This window comes from Bos mutus, chromosome 17 (genome assembly GCF_027580195.1).
Source record: "Bos mutus isolate GX-2022 chromosome 17, NWIPB_WYAK_1.1, whole genome shotgun sequence".
Classification (NCBI taxonomy): Eukaryota; Metazoa; Chordata; class Mammalia; order Artiodactyla; family Bovidae; genus Bos; species Bos mutus.
Genome location: NC_091633.1, coordinates 59,175,059 through 59,196,008, shown reverse-complemented (window position 1 = coordinate 59,196,008; position 20,950 = coordinate 59,175,059). Strand labels below are relative to the sequence as shown.

Here is a 20,950-nt window from a genome sequence, read left to right as displayed (position 1 = left end):
AACCCACTCCAGTATTCTTGCCTGGGAAATCCCATGGACAGAGGAGCCTGGTGGGCTACAGTCCCTGGAGTTGCAAAGAGTCAGACATAACTGAGCCATTAAATCATAGACCCGAGGGTAAGAACCCATGATGTAGATCAAATTTAAAGAATTATAAACATCTACACACTACTGTTAAATGGTGTCAACAGCAATGTTGAATAAGCTAAAATACAATTAATAGAAAAGTGATGATAGTTAAGATCCTGTGAGGCAGGCAGACACATGTGTGAACTCCGACTCAGCCCACTGACTAGCTTTGTGACTTAAGCCAGTTACTAACTGGACATGGAACAACAGACTGGTTCCAAATAGGAAAAGGAGTACATCAAGGCTGTATATTGTCACCCTGCTTATTTAACTTATATGCAGAGTACATCATGAGAAACACTGGACTGGAAGAAACACAAGCTGGAATCAAGATTGCCCGGAAAAATATCAATAACCTCAGATATGCAGATGACACCACCCTTATGGCAGAAAGTGAAGAGGAACTAAAAAGCCTCTTGATGAAAGTGAAAGAGGAGAGTGAAAAAGTTGGCTTAAAGCTCAACATTCAGAAAATGAAGATCATGGCATCCGGTCCCATCACTTCATGGGAAATAGATGAGGAAACAGTGGAAACAGTGTCAGACTTTATTTTTTTGGGCTCTAAAATCACTGCAGATGGTGACTGCAGCCATGAAATTAAAAGACGTTTACTCCTTGGAAGGAAAGTTATGACCAAGCTAGACAGCATATTAAAAAGCAGAGACATTACTTTGCCAACAAAGGTCCATCTAGTCAAGGCTATGGTTTTTCCTGTGGTCATGTATGGATGTGAGAGTTGGACTGTGAAGAATGCTGAGTGCCGAAGAATTGATGGTTTTGAACTGTGGTGTTGGAGAAGACTCTTGAGAGTCCCTTGGACTGCAAGGAGATCCAACCAGTCCATTCTGAAGGAGATCAGCCCTGGGATTTCTTTAGAGGGAATGAGGCTGAAGCTGAAACTCCAGTACTTTGGCCACCTCATGCGAAGAGTTGATTAATTGGAAAAGACGCTGATGCTGGGAGGGATTGGGGGCAGGAGGAGAAGGGGACGCCAGAGGATGAGATGGCTGTATGGCATCACCGACTCAATGGACGTGAATTTGAGTGAACTCCGGGAGTTGGTGATGGACAGGGAGGCCTGGCGTGCTGCAATTCATGGGGTCGCAAAGAGTCGGACACGACTGAGCGACTGAACTGAACTGAACCGGAGTGTTACTTTTTTTCCCTTCAATCAGTAAAATTGAGATGATAATAGTTCCTATATCACAGGGTTGAGGAGTCAATGAGGTAATGCATATATAAAACATTCATTCTGGGCCAGACACAGAGTATATTCACTTATTCACTCACTGTTTCTGCTGTTGCTGTTGTGTTTATAATTATTAGTGTGCCTTTCTAAGCTAACTCTGATTATCTTTAGGTTCAGTGACTAAATTATCCTGAATTTAATAACAGAGATGAAATTATTCTGAGCAGAAAGTTTGGTCCTTTAGATCTGCTTTTGTTAAGAAAGAAAAAGGAATCCTTAAAAGTCATCTTCATGATCTTTGATCTTTTCACGATAAGAAAGACCTTTCACTGCCTGTTTATGGCTGGTGTATCAGGGAAAAGATCTTTTGTACGCCCTTCAAAATTTCCCCTTTTTCCTGTGTTTCCCCTCCTGTCTCCTTCCTGGCCCAGCAGACAGAGAATGATGTCTGTTTGATACCGCTGGCCTCTTTTGAAAATCTGGTAATGGCATTTATCCTGTCAGCAGTTCTTGAGTATTTAGCGTTTTACATCTTGATCTGTCTTTATTACTTGAGGAACAGCCCTTAACTTTCCCCATTCCTTTCTGATGAAAAGCTCAGGCTATAGAAGTTTGGTCCCCTCACTAAGCTACAGATCCCCTGCTGTTTTTATAGACCGACTTTTGACACAGACTGCTTCTGTTCAAGTAGCTCATTGTTACTAAGTGAGTGCCAGTTTATACCAGATCTTAACTTTTAAATCAAGTTGAAATAGACTTCTGAATGGTTATTTTGGTGCTGTTTAAATTGTCTGTTTTTTCCCCCAATGACCAAAATAATGCATGCTTATTTTAAAACATTAATCAGAAAATATAGAAATCATAAAAAAGAAAATAAGCTCTATGCCATCAGAATACTCACTTTTACTATTTTTGTATGGTTCTATATAGGCCTTTTTCTGTACGCATGTAGGTTTATATGACTTAAAATTTTTTTTGTTTTTCCCAAAATGACATCCTTTTTTTCCAGTCTGTTTTATAATCTGCTTTTCCCCCTTCTTTAACTATATATTTATGTGTATCTTAAATAGTTGTGTAATATTTCATTGAATTGGTGTATTGTAATTTGTTTAACTAATTCTCTATTGAGATAGACATTTAGGTTATTTATAATTTTTCATTGACTTAACTGCAGGACCATGAACATTTCTCTTTATCTGTTTTAGAGTAGTTGTGTTATTGTCTTTTAATGCATTCTTAGAAGTTCTTTGTGAGTCAAAGACTTTGCCTCTACTAAATCACCATGAATGTACATTTCCCCAATCATATTTGGGTATTATCAGTTATTTTCATATTTCCCAATATGATAAGAAAAACACCAATGTCTGTGTTTTAATTTCCTGTTTCTTTGATTATTGGCGATTGAATATATTTTAATTTTTTTTGGCCACTAGCAGCAGCAGCAGTTCTAAGATGTATATTTTAAAAGAGTAGAGGTTTATTTCTTGCACTAAGTAATAAGATTATGCTTTCTAGTTTTCAAACATTTTTCTCTTTGCTAGACTTAGTTTCTCACTTAGCTAGTTATTTTCAAGTATTAACATAGGAAATTAAGTAAGTACTAACTAGAAAAGAAAACCAAGCTTGTTAGAATAATCTTCTTTGTCTAAACACAGGTGAGGAGAACTGAAACTCTCAATGCTTATTTGCACTCTAAGGTACCTATTTTGGCTTAACTGGTCCTTCTTTAGCATCTGGCTCTTGACCATGTTCTAGGTGAGAGATGTTTGTAAAAGTAACATGTATGTGTTTTGTCACATGTTCTTCATTTTTATTATTGTTAAAGGACATGGAAATCATTGATCCAAATACTCATTTTGGCAAAGTATGACTTTTAAAATCAGAAGATAAGATGTTTGGGATATAATCTTTGCACATGATAAAAGCATGTTGTTTTTACTTTATTGCTTTTAGAAGAAAAACAACAGTGAAGACATTATGTATTTATGCGGATTACAAATCTGATGAAAGCTACACTCCAAGCAAGATCTCAGTCAGAGTAGGAAATAATTTTCACAACCTTCAAGAAATTCGGGTATGTCTTTAAAAATTTTTTAAATATTTTGTCCGGTAACATTTGCCATTTAGAAGATGGTCACTTTTGACATTAAACAGATTAAAATGTTAATTTCTAAAAGGGAAAGTGTTAATATTTTAGAAAACACTTTATATTTCTTATATTTTAAATTTTCTTCTAAATTCTGATTGTCATCTGTATTTTTTCTCCAGTATTTTATTATGGAAAATTTCAGATACACAGAAAAGCTGAAAGAACTGAACAGTGAACCCCAACATACTCATACTCATATTCTAGATTATACAATTGTTAGTGTTTTGCCATACTTTATTATGATCTTTTCATTATCTCATTTTTATGTACATTTCAAAATAGGTTGTAGGTATTTCTACATTTCACCCCAAATACTTTAGCATGGTGTATGATAACCAGAGTCGTTAATATTTCTTTCTAAAGGTTCATTTTTTAAGGTAAAATTTATGTAAATTTTGCACAGATCTTAATTATTTGGTGAGTTTTGACAAATGTATAATACATCTGTATAGCCCCAACTCCTATTAAGATAGATATAGAACTTTCCATTACCCAGAAAATTCCCTCATATTTCTTTCTAGTCAGTCCCCATATCTGTCTTACCCTCAGTGGTAACTGTTGTGATTTTGTTTGTTCATTCATTCATTCATACCACAGATTAGTTCTGCCTGTCCTAGAATGTCATATAAATGGAATCATACAGAGTATACATTTATGTAAAGATTCTTTCGCTCAGCCTCATTTTTTTGAGATCCATCCATGTTGTTGCATGTATCAGTACTTCATTTTTTGGATTCCTGAGTTGTAATCCATTGTTTGAATAAACTACAATTTATTTATCTTCTGACAACTTTCTGAAGCCAATAGGACCATGCTTTTGTGACCTGAATTTTATTAATCCCCAAATATTTACATTCCAGACATATTTTCAGTGATTTTGAAATATACACTTGGAAAATTGTGACCCTTATTCAGCAGTTTTTCTTTTCAGAAAATTTTTGAGCTCAAATAGTCATTAAAATCCTCAAATTAGGTGGTTCTGAGAAATCTGCGACGGACCTATACTTTTTGAAAAGACTTCTAGTTAAATTGTGACCTGGACTCTTATTTGGTGTTTATATTTAGATCTATCTACATTTATATTTCTTCCCCGAGTTAGTAGTAGAATACTTAATAAAAATCGTATGTACTTTCATTGTTTTCTTATTAAGTGCAGTGTTTTCCTCTTGTGAAACTTGCTTATACATTAACAAATAATAAGTACGTACATTGTCCACAGGTATTATTGTTGTTTGATCTTCTTTGAAATAAATTCATTGCTTTTTGAGATGAATACTTGATCTTCTTCCGGAGTTATCTTCCTTTATTTTTTTTTCCATGGTAAACATTTTATTTTTCTACCTCAGTTGCTTATGGGGGTAAAAATAAAACGTCATTAGGGAGAAGCACAGATGAACTGTTTATGGAGATGAGGAAAATTCACGATGGCTCGAACGTCTGTGAGCTAAGTATACTAGCACAAGTTCACTAAAGCAAAGCAATTCACAGCAGAACAAAACAAACAGGAAAAAAAAAGCTATACAGATTTTGAAAAATAGCATCTATGAAAAAGTCTGTGGGAAAATAAAAGGAAATTAACCAATGACGACATCAAGCATCTTTAATGAGATGAGCCAAACTGCACATGTTGGGCCTAAAGGATGTGCGTGCATGCTTGTTGCTAAGTTGTGTCCGACTCTTTGCGACCCCATGGGGCCCGCCAGGCTCCTCTGTCCATGGGATTCTCCAGGCAAGAATACTGGAGTGGGTTGCCATTGCCTTCTCCATCTTCCTTTATTTTTAAAGAGTAATTCTGTAAATTTTCTCAAGGACTAATTCGGTTTTGAAAAATTGCCATAAAAAAGGTAGTCTTATTCTAGTTTAAAAACCTTTCTTATTTTCTCTTGACAGACCATACTGGTTAATTTGTACTTCCTGTGCTTGAATAAATTCACAAATAGATCAGCTCTGAATTTTCTTCATTTAAATTTTTTTCAATACTTTTTTCATTCAGAATCATTAAAAATTTTATTATCATAGTCATATTGGACCATTTGCTAGACTTTTATTAGTCAGTCATGTAACTAACAGTGCTTAAAGCCTTGAGACATTTACTTCTTGTACTTAAATTATTAAATATTTTATATTTATCACATGATTGGGTCACTCATATTGAGAAACCTTTGGGAGCAGAGTCAGCTTGTTTTGATTTAGAATTAAAGATTTGTCATACAATTCTTCATACAGGTTGAAATAAGTGAAACGCTAGGAAGAAAAGGTTTTGATCCAAGATATGTATGGTTGAATCGTCCAAAAAGAGCCTGTTAGAACAGTGCTGCTTTTCTTCTCTCAGAATTGTTACAGAGACTGCTAAAAGGAAATGATGTAGTCAGAATTGGTGTTCAAAGCACATTTGTATAATGTTAGCTTGCATTTTGGAGAAGGCAATGGCACCCCACTCCAGTACTCTTGCCTGGAAAATCCCATGGATGGAGGAGCCTGGTAGGCTGCAGTCCATTGGGTCGCTAGGAGTCGGACACGACTGACCGACTTCACTTTCACTTTCATGCATTGGAGAAGGAAATGGCAACCCACTCCAGTGTTCTTGCCTGGAGGATCCCAGGGAAGGGGGAGCCTGGTGGGCTGCCGTCTCTGGGGTCGCACAGAGTCGGACACGACTGGAGCGACTTAGCAGCAGCAGCAGCAGCAGCAGCAGCAGCAGCATGTATGGTATATTTTTATAATGTCCACTAGATGTCACTGTTGTCCTTTAATTGCTGTTCTCCTAAACTTAAGAGATTAAGTTGATACCTCAAGTAGTCCTAGTTGCACTGGTTGTTTCAAGAGTGTATTAAAAAATTCTTTAATGCGTTTTGGGAACTGTAGGCTTCATGTCTAATTTCTAGCTATGTGTTAAATATATGTTTGTATCTGTAAATTATAGAAACTTTAAAGACCATTTGGACCATTGTAGAATACTTTTAATCTAGTCTTTGCTTTTATTATATCATTTAAGTCATGAAACATTAGCCATATAGAATAAGGGCTCTTTTAAATAGTCTCTAAGTGTGTTTATATTTCTGTGTAGTGACCACATACCCTCATGAGACCAATAATAATAAATATTACCAGGTGATAATGTAAGTTGTTTTCCTGAAAAACTTAATGAACATACTGTTTCTCTGCCACAGTTCTCGCTAAGGAACCATAATTTTTGGATTTTGCTTTAAAATATTAGTGTTGCCTTTGCAGCTCATAGTATAAAGAATACTTTTATCTTTAATTATACATCTTTATAATGTGATTTATTCTGTTTACTTTTTATTCTTTTTTCTTTTGTAAGTTAAAGAAGTTAAGAATTTGATAGCACTTTGTTTTTTAAGGAAATATAAGCAAAGGATGATTTTATTTTCTTAATGTTACTCCTCTATAACATCTAAATTGTTACTTTAAAAAATCTTTGCTTTTTCTAACTCAGATACTAAGACAAGTGATTAAAATAGTGTGAACTTTTATGAGGTTTTTAGAACCATCATTTTATTAGTTATAGGACTGATTTAACTGAGTGGAAAATCCAACTAAATCTTTTTATATTTTTCCATGGATGCTTGCCCACCGGAGGGTGTAGTGTGTATTGGAGTGTTTTAATAGGTTTTCTTTTTTACTAGAAATTATGGATTTGTTTACTTGAAACACTCTAAAGCCTATTTTCTGTAACTTTGTTATTGATTTGAAATAGCAACTTTGAAAAAAAACTATAGTTCAGGGTGAGAAAAACTTATCAGTCATCCTGTTTATCCAACTATTTCTAGTTTTCTAGCATATACTTTCTTTCATCTCAGTTATAAAGTATGACATTATATGTAGATCTTTGTTTCATCTGTTGAAAAATCTCTGCAAAAAGATCAGGCCCTTCCTTTACTATTCTAGAATGCATATTTTAACCTGTATTCCTGAAGAGGAAGTTAAAACAAATTAAGTTTAGACTTTCTGTCTAATGGATACAAGATACTGACTCTGGGCTTGGCCAATTAGAACACTTTTTGTACCAGAGTTGAATTAATTTATGCTGCTCATTCTGCTTTCCTGTTTTCAAAATTGTCTATCCTACACAGATTGGAAACCAACAGCCTAAGAACATTTTATGTTTATAATTTATTGCTTCTGCAGAAGAGACTATTTCTATATGGAAGTAAGAATTTAGCATTTCAGAGTCTGTGTCATTATCTTTTCAATATATTTAATCTCAGTTTTGTTACTTTTATGCAAGAAATCATGTTCATGTTGTCCAGGAAGTTATTCTAGAGATGTTTTCAAATAAAGATATGGTTTCTTTTTAACTATTTAAATCCTGTGTATTTTAGCATTATGTTTTGGTTTAATGTTGTTCTTTTCCTTTGCTCTCAGAAGGAAAATATGTGTGAAGGAAATTTTTTGTTGTTTAGTGTGAGGAACCAGAATACTACTGTGTATTAAATGTGATCATTTTAGAATACATCCCCAGCTAAAATTTAAGAAAATTTAAAATCTATGTTTTCTAGCTGGGCTAATAGATACATGTATATGTATGGCTGAATCCCTTTGCTGTTTACCTGAAACTATTACAACGTTGTTAATCGGCTATACTCCAATACAAAATAAAGTTTTTACTAAAGACAGTTCTCTTTTTATCTCTGTGTGTATTCTCATTCCCATAAAAAAAACTATTGTAGAAATTTTTGTTCTCAAATATAAAATGAAAGTCATTTATTAAACATATATTGGTGGCTCTCAAAATTACTTCTACACAGTTTATGAAAAACAACTTGCTAATTTAAGGTTAAGCAGATGTTTTCAGCATATGTGAAAGTTGTCTTTTGGTTCCTTGTTAGTATTTTACTTCTAAAATTTGTAGTCACAAGAGGATCAAGTACTGATGGAGCCCAAAATTGAGCGCTTAAGTGAATTTTAAGCCTTGCTTTTGTCTTCAGATAATAAAGCTCTTACCAAGTGTTTTTTTCTTTTTTTAAGAGGAGGCTTGAAACAAGTCTTTAATGTTAAGAGAGCCATAATGATATTTTCCTTTTCTTCCGTGTGGGCGAGCATTTTGGCTGTCTACCTCGTGTCTTAAATCAGTAGCATGGCTATGAGAGTCCATATATGGTACTTTGACAGAAGTGGTTAATAAGTCAGCTCTTCTGTTAAAATAACATTTACTATTATAATTTGCGTTCCATTAATGTGTGTGGTAGAGTGCAGAGATGCAGACAAAGGCTCTGACTCTCTCCATTGATCTTAAAATCTACTTTTATTTACTTTCTAATGAGAGGCCTATTTTAAGCAACTTGATATAAAGTAGAATGATTTAGGTGGTATCTACAGACATAAATTGGTTTGATAAGACAGTGTTTAATTTACTGAGCTCTTTGGAAAAAATAGTTTTTATTGAATTTAGCTAATTGGAAAGAAAATATTTTTTAAAATCAGCTTTTATAACAAATTTTAGGACATTTTGAAATGAGTGTAGAATATTTTGGTGTGGTACACACAATTTTTTGGCTAGAAATAGTGTTGTCTTTTATCCCTTTCTAAACATAATGAAAAATATTCATAATTATCAATGCATACATTACTTATTTCTAAAATGGAGTTGAGATAACTATGCATTTGGCATATGTTTCTTCTTGAAACTAAAATATATTACAGAATAGAAGAGTATATTTATTTTTAGGAGAGGAACCTTCTTTGTATCTCTTGTTTTTTGTTTGACCACAAACTTAAACTATAGATTTTTTGCATAGCCTGGCATTCCCATGTAATACAAATTCTTGCTTTGTTCAGTAAATATTTATTTAGAGGCTGTTAAGTGCCAGACACTGTATTAGGTACAAGGGATACAGCAGAGATAGTCACTATTTCTGCCTTCAAGCACTTTGTAGTCTGGTGGAAGAGACAGGCAAATAAATCAACAATCACAGTTTAGTAAATACACGCAGCGTGTATGAGAACACAGTAGTTTAAAATTTTTTTAATTTAATGATAGTGATAGTTTGAAATTTTTTTCTAAAAGAGGTGATGGTTCGACTGAATCTGAAGGATAGAGTAAAGCCTCCTCAGGTGGAGAATAAAGTGGAGCTGTTTCAACATAAAGGTTCCGTACAAAGGTATGGAAGCATGCAGGTCTGGCATGATGGCAGAACTGCCAGGAGTTTAGCATGCCTGACAGCTGGGTAGGTGTGAGGCGTCACAGGAAAGACTGGAAAAGTGTTTATTCTTTCAGCATATTTACTGTGATGGTAATGGCCTGTGTATGTAAGGAGTTTACCTTTTTTTGTAGAGTAAATACATAATTGTTCCACTGAAAATGATATAGGTGAAAGTCAGATTGTGCCTGCTGTCAGACTTCTAGGGAGCTTAGACTTGAAATGAGGAAACATTGATAAAGTGAAATCCTGGCTATGGTGAAATGGACTGGAGCAATGTGAAAACCAGGCATGCAGTCCTGTGAGTGCGGGCTTACTCGCTCAGTCGTGTCCGACTCTTGTCACCCTTTGAACTGTAGCCCACCAGACTCCTCTGTCCATGGGATTTTTCAGGCAAGAAAACTGAAGTGGGTCTCCATTTCCTCCTCCAGGGGATCAGGGTACAAATTACGAGGATTTAACTAAAGTGAGAGCGGTTGGGTTCAAGAGGAAGGGATGTGTTTGAAGTGGAATCCACAGGACTTGTGAATGATTGCTACCTGGGAGTATCTGCAGGTGATTCAAGTAGGTAGAACGGGACATCTAGCATTCTTCTTATGTCTGGCATCTGGTTGAATATTGCGATTTAATTGGAAATGGAATATAGAGTAAGGACCATAGAGGTGGGGATGGAGAGAAAGTTTAAGCTAATGAAATTAATTTTGCCTCTGATTTCTTGTATCCTTTCAGATGGAAGACTTTTCAGTGGGTAGTCAGGTCCATGAAACTGAACCCAAGGGAAAAAGTCTAGGTTAGAGGTATAGATTTGGGAATCATCCATGTGTAAGTAGCAGCTTAGGTGTGAGTTTCAGTTTCATTCACGGAGTGCGTATGGTTGAAAAGAATACCAGAGCTGAAACTGTGGGAAATGCCAGTATTCAAGGATTGGGTAGTAAAAGGTCATCCAATTAAAAACGCTGAGAGGAACTGCCAGAGATGAGAATAAAAATCAAGAAAATATAATGTCACAGAACTGATAATGGTCAAGAACTCAGTTAGATAGGGCCTGAAGAGTTTCCTTCCTAAGCCTGTGTGACATGTTGTAATAGGCAATGTATTTAATGCAGCTCTGAACTAAGGCAGTTCTTGCAAGTAGTTTAGTCACTCTTTGGAGGGATAGTTTCTAAATTTATATTAATAGATTGGAGACTAATGAAATTGATTTGCTTTTGTAGCAAGAATTCTAAGTTTTCCTATCATAGTATTTGTGCTAAGTAAGAAGATTCTGATGGGTATTCTTGTTTCATAAGTCTTTAAATTGGAAGGTTTTGTCCTGCTGATGCATACTTGAAGGAAACTATGAAGTCGATGGGGTTTCTTTCAAGAGCATTGTGCTGTATAGTTGCTTTTTTCAAGAGCATTTTCACAGCAGTTATGGAAAGACTGCACTTAAAAAAATTTTTTAGGCAGAGTGACAGTAGTAACAGTCAAGGGCAAAGAAGACAAACAAACAAAACCCCAGAATTAGAAAGCCCTTTATTTAACCCTGGGCTTCCCTGATGGCTTGGTAAAGAATCTGCCTGCGATGCAGGAGACCTGGGTTTGATTCCTGGGTTGGGAAGATTCCCTGGAGAAGGGAATGGCAACCTACTCCAGTATTCTTGCCTGGAGAATTCCGTGGAGCCTGGAGGGCTACCGTCCATGGGGTCACAAAGAGTTGGACACAACCGAGCGACTAACACTTCCCCTTTATTTAATCATATGGCAGGATGTGGGTTTCCCAGGTGGTGCTGGTGGTAAAGAACCTGCTTGCCAATGCAGGAGACGTAAGAGACACGACTGAAGCGACTTCACACACACACGCGCATGGCAGGATGTAATACAAAAATACAATAAAATGCACTTTATTATGTGTTTTACTTACAAGTACGAAAATGAGATATGGATTATCAACCCCTGTTATGTAAAGAAAGCTTACTGAGTGTGAGCAGCTGAATGAGCCAGGACTGAGCACCTACTGAAAACCTAGCGGGTGTCGAAAACAGTAGACTTTAATAAAAAAGTCAAACCAGCAGTCAGTCCATAGCCTTGCCACTGACCCATGTTTGTATACTTCAGGAAGATTATCTAAATAAATCCAATCGATTCCTTCTAAGGAAAAAAAAAAGTTTTAATTGTGATAAAAAAAAAAAATAACCCCATAGGGTTTGTCATCTTAACATTTTTAAGTATATAGTCCAGTAGTGTTAACTATATTCACATTGTTGTATAACAGATCTCCAGAATGTTTTCATCCTGCCAAACTGAAAATCTGTGTCCATTAAACAAGTCCTTGTCATTTCCCTACCCTCAGACCCCAGTAACCACCAGTCTGCTTTCTGTCTCTGAATGAGGAAAGTCATACAGCATGTGTCGTTTCGTGACTGGCGTATTTCGGCTAGCACGATGCCTTCGAGGTTCATCCCCGGTGTAGCATATCACAGGATCCCTTTCCTTTCTAAGGCGAAGTCATATTCCATTGCACAGATAGACCACGCTATGTTTATCCATCCCCCTGACAATGGACAGTCAGTTGCTCCCACCTCGAGATTATTGTGAATAATGCTGCTTTGAACACGGGTGGGCAAATAGTTCTTTGAAACCCTACTTTCAGTTCTTTGGAGTATAAATCCAGAAGTGGAATTGCAGAATCATATGGTAGTTCTGTTTTGTAATATTTTGCTTCTCTCCAAAGGATGGCTTATAAAAAACAGGCAAGTTAGCAGTAAGACTTGATGCAGAAACATAGTAATTTGAAGAAGGAGGGGTAAGGTGAAGGGCCGTGCACCACTGAAGCTTTGAAGTTAGAAGATTATAAGCTGTGAGGTACAGGAGTGGGCAGGATGGCGTATGGATGGAGTGGGTGTAAGGACAGAGACGGACGCGAGGAGAGTGACAAATAGGGTGGGACAAGTGGCTGCTGCCCCAGCATTTTCATTTCCTGACCTTTCTGATACCTGGGTGTTTATTTTCTCCTGGTTTCCCATGTGTATATAAACTTTTCCGTAATCTCCCTCTCCCTATAGACTTTGGAGTGAGTTTTTGTCCCTGGCTACTAAAATGACCCTGATTAGAACAGTAGTAGCAACAGAAAGCAGAGAAGGCGATGGCACCCCACTCCAGTACTCTTGCCTGGAAAATCCCATGGATGGAGGAGTCTGGTAGGCTGCAGTCCATGGGGTCGCTAGAGTCGGACACGACTGAGTGGCTTCACTTTCACTTTTCACTTTCATGCATTGGAGAAGGAAATGACAACCCACTCCAGTGTTCTTGCCTGGAGAATCCCAGGGACGGGGGAGCCTGGTGGGCTGCCGTCTATGGGGTCACACAGAGTCGGACATGAATGAAGGGACTTAGCAGCAGCAGCAACAGAAAGAGCTGCAGTGTTTCTTGCTAAGAAATACCTGCTGAAAATAGTTTTCATAATTTAAATATATATTGAATTGAGGTAAGCCTACTCAAAGACTTTGATTTTTTTTTCTCAGCCTCTTATTTCACACGTGTTAAATAAAGAATTCATATTCTCCAAATATTAGAGGCAAAATTTTTTTTATAGGACCAGTGTTGCATTTGGAAGAGAAGAATTGGCATGTCAGTTTTGATTTTTTAAAAATACTTATTTTTTTAATTTGCTGCTCCTGGTCTTAGTTGAGGAATGCAAACTCTTAGTAGCAGCATATGCGATCTAGTTCCCTGACCAGGGATTGAACCCGGGTGCCCTGCATTGGGAGTGCAGAGTTTTAGCCTCTGGACCACCAGAGAAGTCCCTCAGTTTTGATTTAGATTGGGCTGACGATCATAGAATCGTTTTTGAGTTGTCGCGTTCACTATTATTTGTGTTTATTGTTAGCTCTGTGTTCTATTAAGTACTTCCTGCACATGTCACTGTGCTAAGCAGTCATTACTTACAGTTCCGTTTTTTCTCTCCAGAGCTCACGTGGTGGTCAGATATCATATTCAAATCAAGCTGAGACAGAGAGGTGAAGTAGGTCTTGTGCTGTAGGGCTCACGCTCAACATGAGAACGTTAGAACTGAAAGGAACTTTAGAGGTAATTTAGTTCATCAGAAACTCAGATGCTGAACAAACTGGCAGGTAACCCACCACCGTTAATCCATGCCTTATCCAAAAGCTGTCCCCTCTTTGGATAAGGCATGGATTAATGGTGGTGCGTTACTGCCAGTTACTCAGTTGCAGCCTTTCTTACCTCAGGGAATATAGGTGCAGGGTTGCCAGTCTTGCAGTTTTTAAAGAGAAATCATAAATCTGGATTTGAATATGAAATTTCCCAATTTTTAAAACATGCTGGGCAAACAAGGTATATTTGCTGCTGGATGTGGCCACCAGTTAGCAGCTTCTTACCAAGTACGATGCCGTTATTTACGAGCAGTACACCACGAAGTAAAGTAAGCTGCCCAATGTCACACAACAAAGCAGTTTTTTAGCTGGGAACCAATGAACACTATGTATTTCTTTCATTTTTTTCCTTAAAAAAAATCACATTAGATTACAAGTTACCAAGACATTTCATCAAGTTTTTCAGAAAAATTGAAATCTGTACCTGAGGAAGTGAGCTAGTTAGTACTAATTAGTAAGTGGTGGGATAGATTAATTATTGATTTTTGAAATGTATTTAAAAATTGTTTACTCCCTTGGTATATCCTCTTGAAAATTATTGATACATGTAATGCTAAAGTTGTTGGCGTGTGTGCGTGCATGTTTGGTCACTTCGGTTGTATCCTACTCTTTGTGACCCTGTGAACTGTAGCCCACCAGGCTCCTCTGTCTATGGGATTCTCCAGGTAAGAATGTTGGAGTGGGTTGCTGTGTTCTCCTCCAGGGCATCTTTCTGACCCAGGGATTGAACCTGCGACTCAGGTTTCCTGCATTGGCAGGCAGGTTCTTTACTGCTGGCACCACCCGGGAAGCCCGTTGTTGGCATACGTGTTTATAAATATTTGCTTTTCTTTTTGCTGATTGCTCTTGCTTAATGATTTTGCAAAGACCTTTCAGCAGGGTAATTTGGAGAATAAGATTTCTAAGGAGAAAAGAAAAAAATCTCCAAGTTTCAGAATAAAAGATTGAGAATATTGGAGTAGGAACTCTGGGAATATAAGCCAATTGATAACTTTCTTCTGTGGCCACAAGCATTTGTAGGTTTTGGGGGACATATTTACAATTATAGTTGATGGTAGAAAACAGAAACAGTAGTTCAGCTATCTCAGTACTATTTTCAGAACAAATTGTCTACTTTGTAATTAGCTTAAAAATGATAATTAGCTAAAATGGTCCATAGCTAATCTTGATCTCTGGTGCTTAATTAAGTAGGGCAGAAGCGACCTTCAAAGTACTTCTGATAAGAAAAGATCTAGAATCAGACTAAGTGATACTGTAACTTAGAGACAGTAGTAGGGAAATTGTTTAGCTGTTAGCTGTCTAACAATTTTTATTGTCTGAAGCCTTATCTTGTTCTAAATTTATATGGTATTTCTTAAATAGCTGTGTAAATTTGCTACTGCCTTATTTTTGATAATGAAGATTATAAGTTCTTATTCTGGATCTTATATAATCTGTGGCTTCCCATTCTTTGCCACCAAATGAACAAAATTATCGTATAGTTAGAGATACCTCAGACTGAAATATATAATGTTAAGAGAATGAGAAGACAAGCCACAGACTGGGAGAAAATATTTGCAAAAGATACCTCTCATAAAGTACTGTTATCCAAAATATAGAAAGAACTTTAAAAACTCAATAAGAAAACAAACAACGTGATTTTAAAAATAGGCCAAAGAGCTTACCAAACATCTCACCAAAGAAATACACAAATGGCACCTAAGCATCTGAAAACATGGTTCACATCGTACGTAATCAGGGACGCGCGAACTGAAAGGAGATGATAGTACACATTTTATTAGGATGGCGAGTCCCCAGTCCTCACAAGGACATGGGGCAGAAGGAACTCTCACTCACTGCTGGTTGGAAGGCAAGATAGTGCAGCCACTTCCCTGGTGGCTCAGACCATAAAGAGTCCACCTGCCATGCAAAGACCTGGGCTCAATTCTTGGATTGGAAAGAGCCACTGAAGAAGGGAATGGCTACTCTCTCCAGTATTCTTGCCTGAAGAAATTCCACGGACTGAGGGGCCTGGGGTTACAAAGAGTCAGACACGACTGAGCCACTTTCGCTTTCACTTTGGAAGACAGTTTGGCGGTTTCTTAAAAAACTACATGTACTCTTACCATATGATCCAGTAGGCTTGCACTTTGATATGTACTCAGAGGAGTTGAAAACTTCAGTTCAGTTCAGTCGCTCAGTCGTTTTCGACTCTTTGAGACCCCACGAATCACAGCACGCCAGGCCTCCCTGTCCATCACCAAATCCCAGAGTTCACCCAAACTCATGCCCATCGAGTCGGTAATGCCATCCAGCCATCTCATCCTCTGTCGTCCCCTTCTCCTCCTGCCCCCAATCCTTCCCAGCATCAGGGTCTTTTCCAATGAGTCAGCTCTTCGCATGAGGTGGCCAGACTATTGGAGTTTCAGCTTCAACATCAGTCCTTCCAATGAACACCCAGGACTGATCTCCTTTAGAATGGACTGGTTGGATCTCCTTGCAGTCCAAGGGACTCTCAAGAGTCTTCTCCAACACCACAGTTCAAAAGCATCCATTCTTCAGCACTCAGCTTTCTTCACAGTCCAACTCTCACATCCATACATGACCACTGGAAAAACCATAGCCTTGACTAGACAGACCTTTGTTAGCAAAGTAATGTCTCTGCTTTTAAATATGCTGTCTAGGTTGGTCATCACTTTCCTTCCAAGGAGTAAGCGTCTTTTAATTTCATGGCTGCAATCACCATCTGCAGTGATTTTGGAGCCCAAGAAAATAAAGTCTGTCACTGTTTCCACTGTTTCCCCATCTATTTGCCATGAAGTGATGGGACCGGATGCCATGGTCTTAGTTTTCTGAATGTTGAGCTCTAAGCCAACTTTTTTACTCTCCTCTTTCACTTTCATCAAGAGGCTTTTTAGTTCCTCTTCACTTTCTGCCATAAGGGTAGTGTCATCTGCATATCTGAGGTTATTGCTATTTCTCCTGGCAGTCTTGTTTCCAGCTTGTGTTTCTTCCAGCCCAGCATTTCTCATGATGTACTCTGCATAGAAGTTAAATAAGCAGGATGACAATATACAGCCTTGACGAACTCCTTTTCCTATTTGGAACCAGTCTGTTGTTCCATGTCCAGTTCTAACTGTTGCTTTCTGACCTGCATACAGGTTTCTCAAGAGACAGGTCAGGTGGTCTGGTATTCCCATCTCTTTCAGAATTTTCCACAGTTTATTGTGATCCACACAGTCAAAGGCTTTGGCATAGTCAATAAAGCAGAAATAGATGTTTTTCTGGAACTCTCTTGCTTTTTCTATGATCCAGCGGATGTTGGCAATTTGATCTCTGGTTCCTCTGCCTTTTCTAAACCGGCTTGAACATCTGGAAGTTCACAGTTCACATATTGCTGAAGCCTGGCTTGGAGAATTTTGAGCATTACTTTACTAGTGTGTGAGATGAGTGCAATTGTGCAGTAGTTTGAGCATTCTTTGGCATTGCCTTTCTTTGGGATTGGAATGAAAACACCTTTTCCATTCCTGTGGCCACTGCTGAGTTTTCCAAATTTGCTGGCATATTGAGTTCAGTACTTAGCAGCATTATCTTTCAGGATTTGAAAGAGGTCAACTGGAATTCCATCACCTCCACTAGCTTTGTTCGTAGTGATGCTTTCTAAGGCCTACTTGACTTCACATTCCAGGATGTCTGGCTCTAGGTCAGTGATCACACCATCGTGATTATCTGGGTCATGAAGATCTTTTTTGTACAGTTCTTCTATGTATTCTTGCCACCTCTTCTTAATATCTTCTGCTTCTGTTAGGTCCATACCATTTCTGTCCTTTACTGAGCCCATCTTTGCATGAAAGTTTCCCTTGGTATCTCTGATTTTCTTGAAGAGATCTCTAGTCTTTCTCATTCTGTTGTTTTCCTCTATTTCTTTGCATTGATCACTGAAGAAGGCTTTCTTATCTCTCCTTGCTGTTCTTTGGAACTATGCATTCAAATGGGAATATCTTTCCTTTTCTCCTTTGCTTTTCACTTCTCTTCTTTTCACAGCTATTTGTAGGGCCTCCCCAGACAGCCATTTTGCTTTTTTGTATTTCTTTTCCATGAGAATGGTCTTAATCCTTGTCTCCTGAACAATGTCACGAACCTCTGTCCATAGTTCACCAGGCACTCTATCTATCAGATCTAGTCCCTTAAATCTATTTCTCACTCCACTGTATAATCATAAGGGATTTGATTTAGGTCATACCTGAATGGTCTAGTGGTTTTCCCTACTTTCTTCAATTTAAGTCTGAATTTGGCAATAAGGAGTTCATGATCTGAGCCACAGTCAGCTCCCGGTCTTGTTTTTGCTGACTGTATAGAGCTTCTCCATGTTTGGCTGCAAAGAATATAATCAGTCTGATTTCGGTGTTGACCATCTGGTGATGTCCATGTGTAGAGTCTTCTCTTGTGTTGTTGGAAGAGGGTGTTTGCTATGACCAGTGTGTTCTCTTGGCAAAACTCTATTAGCCTTTGTCCTGCTTCATTCTGTACTCCAATGCCAAATTTGCCTGTTACTCCAGGTGTTTCCTGACTTCCTACCTTTTGCATTCCAGTCCCCTATAATGAAAAGGACATCTTTTTTGGGTGTTAGTTCTAAAAGGTCTTGTAAACTTACATCCACACAAAATCCTGAAAAATCCACACAAAATCTTGAAAACTTATATCTACACAAAATCCTGCACCCAGATGTTTATAGCAGTTTTCGTCGCAATTGCTAAAACTTGGAAGCAACCAAGGCATCCCTCAGTAGGTAAATGCATAAATAAACTGACAGTGGAATGTTATTCAGTGTTAAAAAGAAATGGACTCTCAACCCATGAAAAGACATGGAGGAACCTTAAATGTATATTCCTAGTGGAAAGATTCAATCTTGAAAGGCTACATATTGCATAATTTTAACTGTGACATTCTAGAAGAGGCAAAACTGGAGGGGGGAATAAGAAGATTACGGATTGCCAGGAGTTGGGTGTGATGGGAAGACGAATAGCTGGGGCTGAGAAGATTTTTAGAGCTGTGAAGATACTCTTTGTGATACTATAAAGATGGATACATTTCGTGGTATCAGGTTGGTACAAGCATAATTGTGGTTTCGGATGGTGAATTTTTGTCATTATATCTAGGCTCAAACATATCTTTATTAATCAAGATAGGGATCATTACAATCAACACATTCTTGCCAATGAGAAGTTTATTTGTATGGCATAAAAATCTGTGCTCCAGGGTTCAACGAACTCTTAGAAAGCACTTTCTGCTATGTGGAATGCTTTGTGGAAGCATTTTCCCTGCAAAAAGTTGTCAATATGCTTGAAGAAATGATAGTCAGTTGGCGAGACGTCAGATGAGGCAAAACTTCATAGCCCAATTCATCCAGCTTTTGAGTGTTGATTAAAAAGTTGAAGTGTTGGTTGTGTGACGTGTGATCGGGTGTTGTCATGCAAAAGAATTGGGCCCTTTCTGATGAGCAATGCTGGCTGCAGGCATTGCAGTTTTTAGTGCATCTCATTGATTTGCTGAGCATACTTCTCAGATGTAATGGTTTTGCTAGGATTCAGAAAGCTGTAGTGGATCAGACTGGCAGCAGAACACACCAAACAGTGGCCATGACCTTTTTTTGGTGCAAGTTTGGCTGTAAGGGGCTTCCCTGGTGGCTCAGCTGGTAGAGAATTGCCTGCAATGCAGGAGACCTGGGTTCAATCCCTGAGCTGGGAAGATCCCCTGGAGAAGGGAATGGCTACCCACTGCAGCGTTCTGGCCTGGAGAATTTCATGGACCGTGTAGTCCATGGGGTCGCAAAGAGTTGGACACGACTGAGCAACTTTCACTTGGCTTTGGGAAGTACTTGAGAGCTTCTTCTCTGTCCAGCCACTGAGCTTGTCTTCACTGGTTGTCGTATAAAATCCGCTTTTCATCATATGTCACAATCCAATCAAGAAATGGTTCATTATTGTTGTGTAGAATTGGAGAAGACAACACTTCAAAATCGTGATTTTTTTTTGATTTTTGGTCAGCTCATGAGGCACCCACTTATTGAGCTTTTTCATCTTTCCAATTTGCTTCAAATGCTGTATGACCATAGAATGGTTGACATTGAGTTCTTTGGCAACTTCTTGTGTAGTTGTAAGAGGATCGGCTTCGACGATCTTGATTGATCATTGTCAACTTCCAATGGCTGGCTACTATGCTCCTCATCTTCAAGGCCCTTGTTTTCTTTGCAAAACTTCTTGGAACACCACTGCACTGTATGTTCGTTAGCAGTTCCTGGGCCAAATGCACTGTTGATATTGCGAGTTGTCAATGCCACTTTACGACCCATTTTGAACTCAAATAAGAAAATTGCTTGAATTCGCTTTTTGTCTAACATCGTTTCTCTAGTCTAAAATAAACAGCAAGTAATATCACAACCAAAAAAAAAAAAACACATTAAGTGAGAAATGGGCATTAAAATGATGCATAACATAACCACATTTATTTAAGCAAGTATTCCGAGGGGCGGTCCTAGGACAGCGGAGGAATAGGATGGGGAGACCACTTTCTCCCCCACAAATTCATCGAAAGATCATTTGAATGCTGAGCAAATACCACAAGAATGTATTCCAGTATCAAATGCAAAGTTCAACAGTGCAAAACCACAGTTACTTCTGCTCCAACCTAATAACATGTGTCCAATTCCGTAGAAGGTATAACATAGGAGTAGAACTCTGAATGTAAGCTTTGGACTTCAGATGATTATGATGTGTCAGTAGAGGTTCACCCTCTGTAACATGTGCCAATCTGGTGCTGGATGTTGATAATGGCGGAGGCTATGCTTGTGTGGGGCAGGGGTATATGGGAAATCTATACATTTGTCTCTCTTTTGCTGTGAATAAAAAAACTGCTTTAAAAAATAATCTTTATAAAAAATAGTATATTCTTTATCTCCCTACCACTGAGAGTAAGCAGTTTTTTTAGGGTTTAATGGGCACACTGAACTCATACAGTAATTATAACAAACTGACAGCTAATGTTTTCCCTACTTCTTCCCTGAAGAAGAACATGCTTGCTAAATAAACAAATGAGATTTCATAATAATAAGTACCCTGATATTTTTTTGTGAAGAAAACATCTCCAATTTTATAATAGAAATCAATAAAACAATTATTAACAGACTTAT

At 37.8% G+C, this 20,950-nt stretch overlaps 1 protein-coding gene across 4 annotated transcripts in view; it reads left to right on the top strand.

Moving 5' to 3' along the window:
• ANAPC10 (anaphase promoting complex subunit 10) overlaps positions 1–20,950 on the top strand; it is an 85,310-nt gene that overhangs the window by 33,702 nt on the left and 30,658 nt on the right. For 3 of the 4 annotated variants that reach the window (XM_070386601.1, XM_005908280.2, XM_070386600.1), the window contains exon 4: positions 3,272–3,392. In XM_070386601.1, coding sequence (XP_070242702.1) covers positions 3,272–3,392 — 121 coding nt within the window. Of the gene's footprint in view, positions 1–3,271; positions 3,393–3,586; positions 8,350–20,950 lie in introns of those variants that run through there. The other variant, XM_070386599.1, reaches the window with a different exon arrangement.